A 16,908-nucleotide genomic window follows, 5' to 3' on the forward strand; every position below is an offset into this window, starting at 1 on the left:
GCCACTGTACCTTTTAAATGGCTACCCTTTCAAAATGTATGAAAACAAAAGATAATTAGTTACATTTCCCAGAGGGCAAATAGTCAGCCACCTCATTTTAAAAAGTATTTGGGAGGGAGAGAGTGTGAGGTAGAGAGAGAAGCAATGAGAGAGATTGTTATGGGGCACAGTAAGGTACTTTACTGCTCTATGGTATTTTTATGGTTTATGGTATTTCTTTGGCTTTATATCTTCTTAGGGCTTGTTTTGGGTGTTGTCTGCATATATTTAGAATGTGTATGTTGGTTTTTGTTTAGCACTTGCAGTTGTGCGTCTTTAGATGGTGCACCTTTACTCGCTGTTCTGGGAATGTTGTTAGCCAGTTCTGGCTATATTGCTCGCATTAATCCGATTAATGCACTTCAGTACTGTAAGGTGCTCTTGAGAATAGTGCCTGCTAAGTGAATGTAATGGAATGAGTTGGAGGAAGACATTTTATGTGCGGCTCAGTAGGGTGGAATGGGTGGTGCCTGACTGACCAGCCCACCTATGCACTAGAACATCTATGGTTGAGCCCACCTATGCACTACAACATCTATGGTTGAGCCTACCTATGCACCACAACATCTATGGTAGAAACCGTCTATGCACTAGAGCATCTATGGTGGAGCCCATCTATGCACTGGAGCATCTATGCATCCTGCAGCCCTATGTGAAATACCGTAAACTTGCCCACACAATCACAACAAAATCAGCTACGGCTGCTGAGTCACTTATAGCCACTGTACTTTTTAAATGGCTACCATTTCAAAATGTATGAAAACAAAAGGTAATTAGTTACATTTCCCAGAGGGCAAATAGTCAACCACCTCATTTTAGAGTGTGACGTAGAGAGGGAAGCAATGAGAGAGATTGTTATGGGGCACAATAAGGTACTCTACTGCTCTACCAGAGTGACAGGAAAGGTGATAAGTAAGCAGGGGGGTGATAATTAAGGAGGGGGAAGGTGATAAGTAAACTGGGGAAGGTGATAAGTAAGCAGGGGAACGGTGATAAGTAAGCACGAGGGAAGGTGATAAGTAAGCTGGGGAAGGTAATAAGTAAGCAGGGGAACGGTGATAAGTAAGCAGGAGGGAAGGTGATAAGTAAGCAGGGGAAAGGTGATTAGTAAGCTGGGAGAAGGTGGTAAGTAAACAGGGGAAAGGTGATAAGTAAGCAGGGGGAAGGTGATTAGTAAGCTGGGAGAAGGTGGTAAGTAAGCAGTGGAAAAGGTGTTAAATGGGGGAAGGTGATAAGTAAGCGGGGTGGAAGGTGATTCATTAGAATAATTAAAATTCTTGTTCAGTGTCTCCTGGAATAACACAGAAGCATTGCCATGGACACAAGAACAGCAGGAAAAAAAATTGTATACATTCATTGAGCATACATACTAGAAGTCATTAGCAGTGAGTTTTTTTTCTTCTCACAAACATGTTTTACCCCAAACTGGGCTTATATTACAGAATAGAAGAGTTTAAACCTTGTCAGAATTGCACCCAAACATTTACCTCAGTTAAGGTCACTACGGCTCCTATGAAAATCCGGGAACATTCTCATCCTGCCTCCTGTGTGACATTATTGTAGATCTAGTGGTGTGCACTGGTACTGCATGGCCATTTCGCTAGAAATCAGCAGAGCTTTATTAGTGCAGTCACACGTTTGGGGAAATATTTTTCAGTACCTTGATCCACAGATTAAAATATTCTACCTCTGCCTCTGATTGGCTAAAATACGATGAAAAATGGTGGATATCAGTTATTTTAAAAAGTGATATTTTGGAGATGATTTTTGTCAGCATATGAACATCACCTTTGGAAAAAAAAAAAAAAGTGTGAATGAGAATTTTTAGGTTGCATCACAATGTTGTCTTTTCCCCGGACCAAGTAAATTCAGTAATTTAAATGTAATTTTTTCATTCAGCTTGGATATACTTTTAAGCAAATACCTTTTCAATGAATTGTAAAATGCTTACAAATGCAAAATTATGAATGCCTAATCTTATTCATCAGCACTGACTACTTAAACCCCCCTACAGTGCAGTGAGAAAGTATTTGTCCCCTTCCTGATTACTTCTGTTATTGCATGTTTGTCCCACTGAATGGTTTCAGCTCTTTAGACAAAATGTAATATTAGACAAATATTACGCACCTGAGTAAAGAGAAAACATATTTTTTTAAATGACTATTTAATGAGAAAATATGTGAATGAATATTTAATAATGGAGGAAATCAGGAAGGGGGCAGATAATTTTTCACAGTATGGCAGACTGCAAGGGCCGTCCATGCAGTGGACGGAGTGTAGCACAGTGGGTAAGGAACTGGGCTTGTAACCGAAAGGTCGCAGGTTCGATTCCCGGGTAGGACACTGCCGTTGTACCCTTGAGCAAGGTACTTAACCGAAATTGCTTCAGTATATATCCAGCTGTATAAATGGATACAGTGTAAAATGCTATGTAAAAAAGTTGTGTAAGTCGCTCTGGATAAGAGCGTCTGCTAAATGCCTGTAATGTAATGAACGAGATGTCTGAACAGCATGCCTAGCTGCCCCGCGTATTGCACTTTCAATGCAGCTGTTGAAATGACTGATGTCTCCTGCTGTGGTCTTGAATGTGTGGCCTTTTTCCCCAATGCATTTGTTATCCTGTGTCTCCCCCCCTCAGGCGTGGATCCTGCCCTACAGAGTGACCATCGAGGCTCCGGTCCCAGTTCCGCTCCCGCTCCCGCTCCCACCTCGGCTCCGCCTCCCTCCTCCTCCTCCAATCGCAACCATCGCTCCCACCGGTCCCACCGCAGCGGCGGCGCCCGGGATGACCGCTACCGATCCGGTGAGGGAAACGGAAAATTCGCCGTCGAAACGTAGCGCATGAAGCAGCACTGTGTGTGTGATCCAAGCTCTGAAATGTGACGATGAATAGAGAGCCTAAATCACTGGCTGATTCAGCCTGAGGACATCTGGTAAGAGGAGGTTCTGGCAAATTAATTAATTAATCAATTAATTCATCAATTTACTATGAAGTAGCGAAGAAAATCGGCAGTATAACTGGCATCTACTAATGGTATAGCTCTGTACTACCTCCCCGGTTTTGGAATGAGCTTCCCGCTGTAACTTTTTTTAGTTACTTTTCCCTCTTTTTCTCCCAATTCCTGGGAGTACCCAGCCTGTGCTGCAGCTACACCTTCCTCTGTCAGTTTGGTAGAGGGTCAAATACCCTCCTCCAGAACACAGGACTTCCTGTTACTGCTTTGGAGAATGGGAGAATCAGTCTTCAAACCCTGCATTCCACAACGTTGGGGCAACTCCCAGTCACAGTGCCTGTCTGTACTGGTCCCACATTAGTGAAACAAACCACTTTCACATTAATTTGGGCTGTGGTATTTTTATGGTATATGGTATTTCTATGGCTTTATGTTTCTATTCTTAGGGCTTGTTTTGGGTGTTGTCTGCATATAGGCTATTTAGAATGTGTATGTTGGTTTTTGTTTTGCACTTGCAGTTGTGCGTCTTTAGATGGTGCACCTTTACTCGCTGTTCTGGGAATGCTGTTAGCCAGTTCTGGCTCTATCGCTCGTATTAATCCGATTAATGCACTTCAGTACTGTAAGGTGCTCTTGAGAAGAGTGCCTGCTAAGTGAATGTAATGGAATGAGTTGGAGGAAGACATTTTATGTGCAGCTCAATAGGGTGGTATGGCTGGTGCCTAACTGACCAGCAGCAGCTCAGCTGCCTGAAACCCTCTCATCCCTGGGGGACCATGGCCTCTGTTGTGCATCGTCCTCTGGGGCTGCTACCACAGTCAGTACTGGTGTTGTCTGCATTTGACACCATATTGTTCTGCCCATCTGTGCACTGGAACATCTGTGCTGGAACCCATCTATCCATTAGAACATTTATGGTGGAGCACATCCATGCACTAGAACATCTATGGTGGAGCCCACCTATGTAGTAGAACATCTATGGTGAATTCAACCTATGCACTACAACATCTATGGTGGAGCCCACCTATGCACTAGAACATCTATGGTTGAGCCCACCTATGCACTACAACATCTATGGTGGAGCCCACCTATGCACTAGAACATCTATGGTGGAAACCGTCTATGCACTTGAGCATCTATGCATCCTGCAGCCCTATGTGAAATACCGTAAACTTGCCCACATTACTTTAAAACACCAGTTGTGCCAGGACATGTCCGTTGTCAGATTTTGAGGTTAGCAAGGAGTTCCCTAAGCACCGACTACCTGCTGATTGGTGGACTACACACCTCTGTTTGGCTGGCTACTTTTAGATGCATATATTTAAGGTTATCTCATTATTTTATTAACAATCCGTCAGCTGAACAATTTGTCTCCCCACCACCAACACCCTTAACTGGCTACTTTTCTCGCCTGGCTGGCGACTCAAAAATTTGGAGGAACACCCTGGTTTAAGCTACAGCATTACCTGATGAATTGCAGCTTGGATTTGTTTTTATGTGTTAGTTGGCTCCAAATGTAATGTGATCATCCAATATCGAGAAGTGGGTGTAATTCAAGTATTCCAACAAGTACACACCTGCATGTACTTTGTAATTGATACTCAAAACATTTTCTAATGAACAGCTGCACTGAAATGCATGAAATTTGGAACTTTTTTAGGTCTGGGTAGAGACAGAGGTAAATATGGTATTTGTACATGTGTCCCTGCTGTGTGAATAAGTGGGTCTGCTGTATGAATAAGTGTGTCCCTGCTGTATGAATAAGTGTGTCTGCTGTATGAATAAGTGTGTCCCTGCTGTATGAATAAGTGTGTCTGCTGTATGAATAAGTATGTCTGCTGTATGAAAAAGTGTGTGTGCTGTATGAATAAGTGTGTCTGCTGTATGAATAAGTGGGTCTGCTGTATGAATAAGTGTGTCTGCTGTATGAATAAGTGGGTCTGCTGTATGAATAAGTGTGTCTGCTGTATGAATAAGTGTGTGGTGTTTTGCAGATATCCACACTGAGGCTGTGCAGGCAGCTCTGGCTCTGCACAAAGCACAGAAGATGGCTCTGCCCATGCCCACCAAGCGACGGTCTACCAAAGCCCAATCAGCAATCACCTCCACCCCTCCCGGTACGTACCGCGCCCAATCAGCAATCACCTCCACCCCTCCCGGTATGTACTGTGCCCAATCTGTGCTCAACTCCACCCCTTCAGACAGGTGTATGTAAAGGGTCAGGTGTATGTATACAGACAGGTGTATGTAAAGGGTCAGGTGTATGTATACAGACAGGTGTATGTAAAGGGTCAGGTGTATGTATACAGACATGTGTATGTATAGGGTCAGGTGTGTGTGTGTGTGTGGGCAGGTGTATGTATAGGGTCAGGTGAATGTACACGGACAGGTGTATGTATAATGGCAGGTGAATGTACACAGACAGGTGTATGTATAGGGTCAGGTGTGTGTATAGACAGGTGTATGTGTGCACTCTGATGCGTATTCCCTCTCTCTCTCTCTCTCAGACACCTCCTCAGCCTCGGAGGACGAGGGCTCCCTGCGGAGGCGGGCGTCGCTGAACGCAGTGCTGTCCCAAAACATGCAGGGCCCAGACTGCTGGATCAACCGCACCGTGCAGCCCTCCTCCACCTCCTCCTCCGCCTCCTCCACCCTGTCCCACGGAGAGGGCCGAGTCCAGCCTGCCGTGCTTGCCGACGTGCTCGCCAACACCCGCATCAGTAAGCCCCGCCCCCCTGTGCACGACTAAAGCCCTGTACACACTCACAGGACTAAAGCCCTGTATACACTCACACGACTAAAGCCCTGTACACACTCACACGACTAAAGCCCTGTACACACTCACAGGACTAAAGCCCTGTGCACTCACAGGACTAAAGCCCTGTACACACTCACACGACTAAAGCCCTGTCACACTCCACACTCACACGACTAAAGCCTGTACACACTCACAGGACTAAAGCCGTACCACTCAAGCTAAAGCCGCACACTCACAGGACTAAAGCCCTGTACACACTCACGACTAAAGCCCTGTCCACACTCCACACTCACACGACTAAAGCCCTGTACACACTCACACGACTAACGCCCTGTACACACTCACAAGACTAAAGCCCTGTCCACACTCACAGGACTAAAGCCCTGTACACACTCACAGGACTAAAGCCCTGTGCACACTCACAGGACTAAAGCCCTGTACACACTCACAGGACTATAGCCCTGTACACACTCACAGGACTAAAGCCCTGTACACACTCTCAGGACTAAAGCCCTGTACACACTCACAGGACTAAAGCCCTGTACACACTCACAGGACTAAAGCCCTGTACACACTCACAGGACTAAAGCCCTGTACACACTCACAAGACTAAACCCTGTCCACACTCACAGGACTAAAGCCCTGTCCACACTCACAGGACTAAAGCCCTGTACACACTCTCAGGACTAAAGCCCGTAACACTGCACGACTAGAGCCCTGTACACACTCACAGGACTAAAGCCTGTACACACTCACAGGACTAAAGCCCTGTCACACTCACAGGACTAAAGCCCTGTACACACTCACAGGACTAAAGCCCTTGCACACTCACAGACTAAAGCCCTGTGCACACTCACAGGACTAAAGCCCTGTACACACTCACAGACTAAAGCCTGTACACACTCACACGACTAAAGCCCTGTACACACTCACAGGACTAAAGCCTGTACACACTCACAGGACTAAAGCCCTGCACACCAGACTAAGCCCTGTACACACTCACAGGACAAAGCCCTGTACACAACGACTACCCTGTACACACTCACACGACTAAGCCCTGTACACCTCACAGGACTAAAGCCCTGTACACACTCCAGACTAAAGCGTACACACTCACAACTAAAGCCCTGTCCACACTCCAGACTAAAGCCTGTACACACTCACAGGACTAAAGCCCTGTACACACTCACAGACTAAAGCCCTGTACACACTCACAGGATAAGCCCTGTACACACTCACAGGACTAAGCCCTGTACACACTCACAGGACTAAAGCTCTGTACACACTCACACGACTAAAGCCCTGTACACACTCACAGGATTAAAGCCCTGTACACACTCACAGGACTAAAGCTCTGTACACACTCACAGGACTAAACCTGTCACACTCACAGGACTAAAGCCCTGTCCACACTCACAGGACTAAAGCCCTGTACACACTCCAAGGACTAAAGCCCTGTCACACTGCACGACTAAGCCCTGTCACACTCACAGGACTAAAGCCTGTACACACCACAGGACTAAGCCCTGTCACACTCACACGACTAAAGCCCTGTACACACTCACAGGACTAAAGCCCTGTACACACTCACAGGACTAAAGCCCTGTGCACACTCACAGGACTAAAGCCCTGTACACACTCACACGACTAAAGCCCTGTCCACACTCCACACTCACACGACTAAAGCCCTGTACACACTCACAGGACTAAAGCCCTGTACACACTCACAGGACTAAAGCCCTGTGCACACTCACAGCGACTAAAGCCCTGTCCACACTCGCAGGACTAAAGCCCTGTACACACTCACAGGACTAAAGCCCTGTCACAACTACACGACTAAAGCCTGTACACGACTCACAGGACTAAGCCCTGTCATCACATACCTACAACTCACAGGACTAAAGCTCTGTACACACTCACAGGACTAAAGCCCTGTGCACACTCACATGACTAAAGCCCTGTACACACTCACAGGACTAAAGCCCTGTACACACTCACAGGACTAAAGCTCTCTACACACTCACAGGACTAAACCCTGTCCACACTCACAGGACTAAAGCCCTGTCCACACTCACAGGACTAAAGCCCTGTACACACTCTCAGGACTAAAGCCCTGTACACACTTGCACGACTAGAGCCCTGTACGCACTCACATGACTAAAGCCCTGTACACACTTGCACGACTAGAGCCCTGTCCACACTCACACGACTAAAGCCCTGTACACACTCACAGGACTAAAGCCCTGTACACACTCACACGACTAAAGCCCTGTACACACTCACAGGACTAAAGCCCTGTACACACTCACAGGACTAAAGCCCTGTACACACTCACAGGACTAAAGCCCTGTACACACTCACAGGACTAAAGCCCTGTACACACTCACACGACCTAAGCCCTGTACACACTCACAGGACTAAAGCCCTGTCCACACTCGCACGACTAAAGCCCTGTACACACTCACAGGACTAAAGCCCTGTACACACTCACACGACTAAAGCCCTGTACACACTCACAGGACTAAAGCCCTGTCCACACTCGCACGACTAAAGCCCTGTACACACTCACAGGACTAAAGCCCTGTGCACACTCACACGACTAAAGCCCTGTCCACACTCACAGGACTAAAGCCCTGTACACACTCACAGGACTAAAGCCCTGTACACACTCACAGGACTAAAGCCCTGTACACACTCACAGGACTAAAGCCCTGTACACACTCACAGGACTAAAGCCCTGTACACACTCACACGACTAAAGCCCTGTACACACTCACAGGACTAAAGCCCTGTACACACTCCACACACACTAAGCCACACACTCACAGGACTAAAGCCCTGTACACACTCCACACTCACAGGACTAAAGCCCTGTACACACTCACAGGACTAAAGCCCTGTGCACACTCACAGGACTAAAGCCCTGTACACACTCACACGACTAAAGCCCTGTCCACACTCACAGGACTAAAGCCCTGTGCACACTCACAGGACTAAAGCCCTGTACACACTCACACGACTAAAGCCCTGTCCACACTCACACGACTAAAGCCCTGTACACACTCACAGGACTAAAGCCCTGTACACACTCACAGGACTAAAGCCCTGTACACACTCACAGACTAAAGCCCTGTCACACTCACAGGACTAAGCCCTGTCCACACTCACACGGACTAAAGCCCTGTACACACTCTCAGGACTAAAGCTCTTACACACTCACACGACTAAAGCCCTGTCCACACTCACACGACTAAAGCCCTGTACACACTCACAGGACTAAAGCCCTGTGCACACTCACAGGACTAAAGCTCTGTGCACACTCACAGGACTAAAGCCCTGTACACACTCACAGGACTAAAGCCCTGTCCACACTCACAGGACTAAAGCCCTGTACACACTCTCAGGACTAAAGCCCTGTCCGAATGGTTATCAGCTGATGCATGTGCGGATGTTTCCGGGTTCTTCGTTTCCCGCTGGGTAAATAACAGTTTTGACGTCAGGCTCGTCGGAGAACGCCAGTGTGCCTCCGGACGTGACCTCGACGGCGGCGCAGGAGCGGGGCGTCCGGGTCGACCTGCCCCCCACCCCCCCCGTCCGCGGCGTCAGCCGGGTCCCGAACCGCTCTAGCCTCATGGAGACCGCCGACGGTAACGACCCCACTGCCTTCCGTTCCTCCTATTGGTCGTTTTTAAAAACCTTCTCTGAGCACTGTGTTTCTTTTACTGAGAACATTGGGCAGTGTTCGTCATACATTATGCCATAATCAGTATTGCCAGTAAATACTACTATGATGATCTTTATTCAGCACAGTTTGGAGAGCTCATTTCAAAGCACTTCACTGGGTTAAACCAAAAGATAAAGGGGGAACATACATAAAAATGATAAATGCTATACACATAAGAGTATGGTCAATAATCCTAGGAATAATTAAGATTTAATTATTGCATTTATGTATCCATGAAATTTAAGCATTTAAAGTTAGCAAAGTACTGTTGCCATTACTGATGATTGTGTCATTTCTGTAATTTCACAGAAGTGAATATGTGAAGCAGTGTCGAGCAAATGAATGCCAAAATATTATTTAATGGCTGATGGCAAGATAGAAAATTTAGTTTAGATGGCAGGTCAAGATTCTGTGGCCAGTGTTTTGAAATCTCCGGTTATGAGCATTTTGCTAATAAAAATAATTTTTTTTCTTCTGATTTTTTTTCCACCCTGGTGTTTTGTTTCATTTGACTGGCAGTGAGAAAAGGTAATACAAAACTAAACTGGTCACACAAGGATTTCCCTTAAGTTAGTGTGTGTGTGTGTGCGTGCATGGGCGCGTGTGTGTGTGTGTGTGTGATTGGCTGCGTTTTAGCATCCATTTCCTGTCCTTGCAAGAACAACATTGACTCCCACATAACAAATTACCCTGTTTTCCCTTTTAGGAAGTGACCCTGTTCCTCTCTGTGCTTTGTAAAATGTAGTGTGATTGTCTTGACCCTTGTCCTGGTAGTCCCCCTAAGGTCGGATGATGGTAATGTGTGTGTATGACCACGGGTCCCTCTGTTCATCTAGGTGTCCCCGTAAACAGCAGGGTCTCCACCAAGATCCAGCAGCTGCTCAATACCCTCAAACGCCCCAAGAGGCCACCACTGAGCGAGTTTTTTGTGGACGACGCCGAAGAGATTGTGGAGGGTAAGCCCAGTACTGAGGAGGAAATGTTCAGGTACAGGAAGAGCCTGCAGAAGCCTGCAAGCTGTCTGTCTGTTCACCCATGTGATGATGATGGGAGGCTAATTTAAAGCGGTTATTATGGTCTGGTTTTCCTTAACCTCGCTAGCTAGATGTTTCATGTTCTTATGGGTATATAACGCCTGGCCATTATAAAGCACTGATTTGAGGGTTGAAAATCCCCAAATTGCAGGGAGGAGCTAAACTTGATCCCCCATGTGAAATATTTAACACCTTGAGTCATGGTTGGGGGCGGTAGACTCAGGACTGGTGAACCGGTAGACATGGTCTGACTCAGAACATTGTTGCTGCGAACGTGAATCATTTGGAGGGTAACATTAGTTGGCCTGAAGTTTCATGCACATAATAGAAAAAAGATTGATTTGCCACTTGAACACCGCAGGAACCTAACTGCACAATGTGTACAGAACTGAGTACAGCTACAGTTTTGAAAAAAAAAATGTTTTATTTAATAGCTGGCATTTTACCTTTAGGTAGTTTGACTCGGATTATATTAGCCATCATATTTCATCTAGATTGTATTTAGTGTCTTTCTTTGTGCCTCCCCAAATTCCCTCTGCCGTTCCGTCCCTCCTCTCTCTCCTCCCTGCTCCAGTACCCCAGCCTGACCCCAACACCCCGAAACCCGAGGGGCGCCAGATCGTCCCGGTGAAGGGGGAGCCCCTGGGCGTGGTCAGCAACTGGCCCCCGGCGCTCCAGGCGGCCCTTGCCCGCTGGGGGGCCACGCAAGCCAAGAGCCCCGCCCTCACGGCCCTGGACATCACTGGCAAGACCCTGTACACGCTGACCTACGGTAAAACACCTCCCCTGGGGGCCTCCAGTGGCGCTGCCCATAGAGGCTCTTTCGACCATGCATCACACATCTCTCCTCCTCTTTAATCTGGTCATCTTAAGGACACCCAAAATTAGATTGAATGGGCATGTCAGAATTTGAAAATGAAGGGTGAGAACACCAAATCACGTTTTTTGAGTTCTAAAACTTGAGTGTCCTGTTGCCATGTGATACATCTCATTAGTACGATTGTTTAAAAATAAATAAATAAATAAATATCAATTTAAGCCCTGCTACCGCGTTTTGTGTGGGGGGAAAAAAAGCCATGCACTGTCTCCCTGGGGTGAAAAGTTTTGTTTTTCGTTTTTGTTGGAGCCCTGCCCACATCCGTTATGCAGATGTAGGTAAAAGCCCCATCTCTGCCCCTCTTCTTGAGTGATGGATGAGTATTATGTGTTCAACCCATCTAATATGACTGCCAAATTTCCCTGCCTGGTTAAGGTTTTATCTCTTTAGATTAATTTAGCTAGAAAAATTGCTTGCTGCATTTTCTGTCGTTTAGCGCTATTTTTGGCACTTTACTAGTTTGTTAGTCGGAGTAATCATCCAGCTTGAGGTAGGGTCAGTTGGCTTGAGGCACACTGAAACTTTTCAATGATTCTGATTGGTTCCTTGAGGCCATTGCTTGTCTGACTGTTTAGGAGTTCCTAGTCACTGTAAAATGTGTGTTGCCCCCCCCCCAAGGAAAACTGTGGACCCGCAGTGTGAAGTTAGCATACACCCTCCTCAACAGACTGGGAACCAAGAACGAGCAGGTGCTGAAGGCTGGAGATCGGGTAAGAGAGACTGAGGACTCGCGAAAAACAAAAGAAGGGAACCTTCTAGATTAATAAACGTTCAGTCCCCAACACTGCTACTGTTATCCCCTTAGGGTATGAGAAGCCTTTTCCCTCAAATGTTATTAGTGCCATCCGAGCCGAAAATGACCTGAGTTTGCTTTTCTGAACGATTGCTTCTGAATCGATTGAGTTTTCTTACCCTTCACATTGATTGCAGGCAGTCATTAAAAAAACTACTCCAGTTTACTCTGGGAACAGCAATACCGAAGCTGCATGGAGGTACTCTGAAACTGCTGGCACTGACAGTGGCACTGACACTTTCAGTTACACTGAAATGGCACCTTATACTGAATTGATTATATTGAACTCAGTTACATATTACGCTGAATTGATGGGTCTCGATCATTATTGGTATCAAATTGCTGTCAAATGTACTGAAATTGTGGGCATTCGTGTGGAAATTTCAGACGAATCGTTCACGGGCAGTTGCACTGAAACAGCCAGCCATGCAGTGTTCTTAATCGCATGTTTCCTTTTGCTGAAAGTGATAGAAATAGTAAAACTCAAGATTAGTTGTATTTGATTATGCACATCGATGCTCTAGTCCAAATCTTTCATGAATACAACGGGATTCTTTGATCCAAGATGACTGAAATTGATTAAATTTATACTTTAATTTGCGCAGAGCATGAACGGATTCATTAATGAGGTGTGTGGGAAAACTGTCAGAAATAATTAGAGAATACTGAATAATACTTTCAGCGATCTCTTTAAGAGGCTAAATCCCTGGAGTACCACACACATCCCTGCATCACACATCTAAAAATGATATTATGTAAATTGCGAAGTGTTGAGGATTTGGGTGACCCGTGCTTGGGTGTGTTCTCCTCTCTTTGGCAGGTGGCCCTGGTCTATCCCAACAGTGACCCTGGGATGTTCTGGGTGGCCTTTTATGGCTGCCTGCTCGCCGAGGTCATCCCCGTGCCCATAGAGGTGCCACTGTCTCGCAAAGTAAGAGTCCGCAATTCTAACCAATCATGTCTGAGCATGTCATACAGAACTAAGTTAAGGTACCTTTGGGTGGGTGGGTGTGTGTGTGTGTGTGTGTGTGTGTGTGTGCGTGAACGCCGTAAAATAACTGAAAGTCATTGGAACAACTTCAAGACACCGGTCAGATAAGGTACAATTCTCAAAAAGTATCATAAAGTATGTGTTACCCATGGCCATGAACATCAAGTCTAGTTTGTGCAGAAAGCATTGGCTAGTCAGTAAAGTTGTGGCAAGTCACAAACTAGAAGTGAGGCATGGTTACAAGAGATATAATAAAAAGCTACCACTTCAAGATGAAGATACAAGTGCAACGTGGAGGTGCTAGAAGATCAAGATACACGCGTTGCTTGAAAGTATGTGTTTGTGTCCTAGGATGCAGGAAGTCAGCAGATTGGTTTCCTGCTTGGTAGCTGTGGAGTGGGCCTGGCCTTGACCAGTGAAGTCTGTTTGAAAGGACTGCCCAAGACCCCCAACGGAGAAATACTTCAGTTCAAAGGTCAGTGGACATTGCCGCAAAGGGCGTCGATAAATTGGGGAGAAAATTGAGGAAAAGAAAAGGACATTTTAAAAAAGGGGTAAGCCGTAACGCATTGGGAGGTGCCTTCTCATGGACTTACGAACCAAATCCAAAAAACATTAATTCCATCCCACTTCAATTTCAAAAATATGAATTGAGGCTGAATTTAAAGGAGGTGTGCTTCTTAGGACTGTTGCAGAATTGTCTGGACTTCTTGAATTTCTCATTTAGGCTGTGGGCCAATGTCAATGAGTACTTTACAAACCATTGTAATTGCCTGTAACAGTGTGCCTACGCATGCTCACCCATGATGTGTGTTTCTGTGAACCCCTGAACTTTCATTGCAGTCAACCTAAATTTGTGGTCGTATTTTGGGCTTTGGTCAGTCATTTTCTCTAAATTGAAAGTACAGTCCTGTGGCCATCTTCGGACTTGATCAAAATTTCCAAAATTTTAATTTTCAATTTAACACCAGTATGTGCTGTAGATCAGACATGGCGAATTTAGTGAGAATCGGGGAAATGTTTGTTCACCTCTTCAGCGTGGAAAAATTAAGACAGAATAAGTCATTCATAGAGGTAGCACAGTTAGCATGCAGCTTGAAGATACTGTCTAATATTTCTTTAGGCTACGGGACACACAGGAATGAAATTGGTATCAATCGTCAAACTATGAGTAAAAGCCAATTTGTACAGAATTTATGCTTACTTTAAACATTATAAGAAGAATATATGATACGCTAAATGCTAAAGTGATTGATTGGTTTTCTACGATACATAAACTGTCAGAATTTGATTGATCGATAGTTTGACCTTTTTGGCCTTTGATATGGTTTGGTTGGTGAGGGATAAGGGAAGGGGGGGGGGGTGCGGTTGCCAAATGGTGAGCGTAAACTTTAAAAAAAAATTAAAAATTAAAATAAGTAAAAAAATAATTAAAATGTTTAGAATGCTTGGTGTCACTTCCTATCCCCAAATCCTAAATGTCTCCGACTATTGATGGGCCTCTTCAAAACTTTGGGGCGATGCTCTAACATTACAGTGTCTCCTCCCTAACTCCGCCCTGCTTACAGGGTCGCTGTGGCCATTTTGATTCTTGCCACCCAGCTGGACGATCGCAGAATGGGGGGGGAGTTGATCAGGACGTTGTTGCCTCTTGCAGGTTGGCCGCGGCTAAAGTGGGTGGTGACCGACTCAAAGTACCTGACGAAGCCCTCCAAGGACTGGCAGCCCCACATACCGACCGCCAACACTGACCCTGCCTACATTGAGGTGAGACACCCCCCCGTGCCCCTCCACACCCAGGCACAGGTCTGGCCAGCCCCTCCTCCGCTGGCTCCGCTGGTGTAGCGGTTAAAATTAATAGAAATGCAGTGAGGGATCGAATGGTACAAACGATAAAATGTGAAGGTTGTGGCCAGAGGCAGTTAAATTAACTGGTGAAGTATGCAGTCCCTGCAGAGAGGTGTGTAGTAATATGCAGTTCAGAGGGGTGTGGTAATGTATCTAGGCCTCCAGGTTTTACATCATGGTGTGGGCTTGAACCAGGAGAGAGACGAGGCTGGAGCAGTCTGTAAACTTAGGAGAGAGACCAGGCTGAAGCAGTCTGTAAACTTAGGAGAGAGACGAGGCTGGAGAAGTCTGTAAACTTATGAGAGAGACTAGGCTGGAGCAGTCTGTCAACTTAGGAGAGAGACTAGGCTGGAGCAGTCTGTAAACTTAGGAGACAGACTAGGCTGGAGCAGTCTGTAAACTTATGAGAGAGACTAGGCTGGAGCAGTCTGTAAACTTAGGAGAGAGACTAGGCTGGAGCAGTCTGTAAACTTATGAGAGAGACTAGGCTGGAGCAGTCTGTAAACTTAGGAGAGAGACTAGGCTGGAGCAGTCTGTAAACTTAGGAGAGAGACTAGGCTGGAGCAGTCTGTAAACTTATGAGACTAGGCTGGAGCAGTCTGTAAACTTATGAGACTAGGCTGGAGCAGTCTGTAAACTTATGAGAGAGACTAGGCTGGAGCAGTCTGTAAACTTAGGAGAGGCGAGGTGTTTACATGTAGGGGCAGGGCAACAGCTCTGTGAAACTGATTTACCCCTCCCAGATATCTTTAACTTGACTAAAGAAAAACGTTTTCAGCCTACATACAGAGTGTGTCTGAAGCCCACACTTGCGTAGGAGATGATCGCATAATACAGGAGCTCCGTAAGAGAAGGATCTACCTCCCGCTGTAATTTTATATTTACTTTAAATTTTCTAATCGCCACACCTTGTGAACAAAGGAGGAGAAAGGAAGATGAGGAACTCTCTAACATATTCTGGAGCTGAACCATTTAAGGCATCATATGTTAGGAGTAGACTCTTATAATCAGTTTTAAATTCAACAGCTGATGAAGGAATAAGATTCGAACCCTGGACTGATATGCCCACATTTCTTAGTTTTTGTCAGTACCCCAGCAGCTGCATTTTGTACAATATGGAGACGTTCAAGGCTGAATTAGTGAAAACAGACAATAAAGCATCACAGTTATCCAACCGAGAGGTTTTAAAGGCATGAATACCGTGTCTGCAGGAGACGGTGTCTTCCTCGGTTTAGCTGTGTTCCTCAGGTGAAAGAAGGCCACTGTTGTGTGATATTATTAATGTGAGCCTGAAACGAAAGGGCTGAATCAGTAGCCACACCCAGGTTTTTAACAGCTGCATCGAGTGATACGGAGAATCCGTCTAGATTTAAAGAAAGGTTTAAGAATTTGTCTCTTAAGAGATTTTGGTCCTACTACCAAAAGTAGGACTCTGAACTCCTCCCTCTAACCCCCTCCTCACATACTACTGACATGCATTACCATGCACCTACTGTATATTGCCTGTCTGTTTGTCTGTCTGTCTGTCTATCTGTCTATCTATCTAGAAGTATGAGTAAGACCTTTCAAAGTAAGAATGAATAGTCACGCTGTTATGATCTTCCCTTGTGTCTCCCCGTCAGTACAAAGCCAGCAAGGAGGGCACGGTGATGGGCGTGGCCGTGTCGAAGGTCGCCATGCTGACGCACTGCCAGGCCCTGACGCAGGCGTGCAACTACTGTGAAGGTGAGTCATAGGCGCCCAGGGTTCGAGGGCGCGTCCTCCGACCAGATCACCTGGCGTCGCTCTCTCCTCCCACAACCGGTCGCTGTGGTTCCCAAACTCAGTCCTGGGCCACCACGTGCGTGTTTTTGTGTGTCTGCGTGCGTCTGTGTGTGCGTGCATGCCTGC

The 16,908-nt window shown here is 46.1% G+C and overlaps 1 protein-coding gene across 1 annotated transcript in view; it reads left to right on the plus strand.

Moving 5' to 3' along the window:
• LOC135238299 (disco-interacting protein 2 homolog B-A) overlaps window positions 1–16,908 on the plus strand; it is an 81,351-nt gene that overhangs the window by 34,387 nt on the left and 30,056 nt on the right. The window contains exons 3-13 of the mRNA XM_064306079.1: window positions 2,678–2,842; window positions 4,988–5,110; window positions 5,501–5,713; window positions 9,252–9,398; window positions 10,312–10,431; window positions 11,084–11,281; window positions 12,005–12,096; window positions 13,000–13,110; window positions 13,522–13,645; window positions 14,828–14,937; window positions 16,641–16,743. Of these exons, the coding sequence (XP_064162149.1) occupies window positions 2,678–2,842; window positions 4,988–5,110; window positions 5,501–5,713; window positions 9,252–9,398; window positions 10,312–10,431; window positions 11,084–11,281; window positions 12,005–12,096; window positions 13,000–13,110; window positions 13,522–13,645; window positions 14,828–14,937; window positions 16,641–16,743 (1,506 nt within the window). The remainder of the gene's footprint in view (window positions 1–2,677; window positions 2,843–4,987; window positions 5,111–5,500; window positions 5,714–9,251; window positions 9,399–10,311; window positions 10,432–11,083; window positions 11,282–12,004; window positions 12,097–12,999; window positions 13,111–13,521; window positions 13,646–14,827; window positions 14,938–16,640; window positions 16,744–16,908) is intronic.

Source organism: Anguilla rostrata, chromosome 13, assembly GCF_018555375.3.
Source record: "Anguilla rostrata isolate EN2019 chromosome 13, ASM1855537v3, whole genome shotgun sequence".
NCBI lineage: Eukaryota > Metazoa > Chordata > Actinopteri > Anguilliformes > Anguillidae > Anguilla > Anguilla rostrata.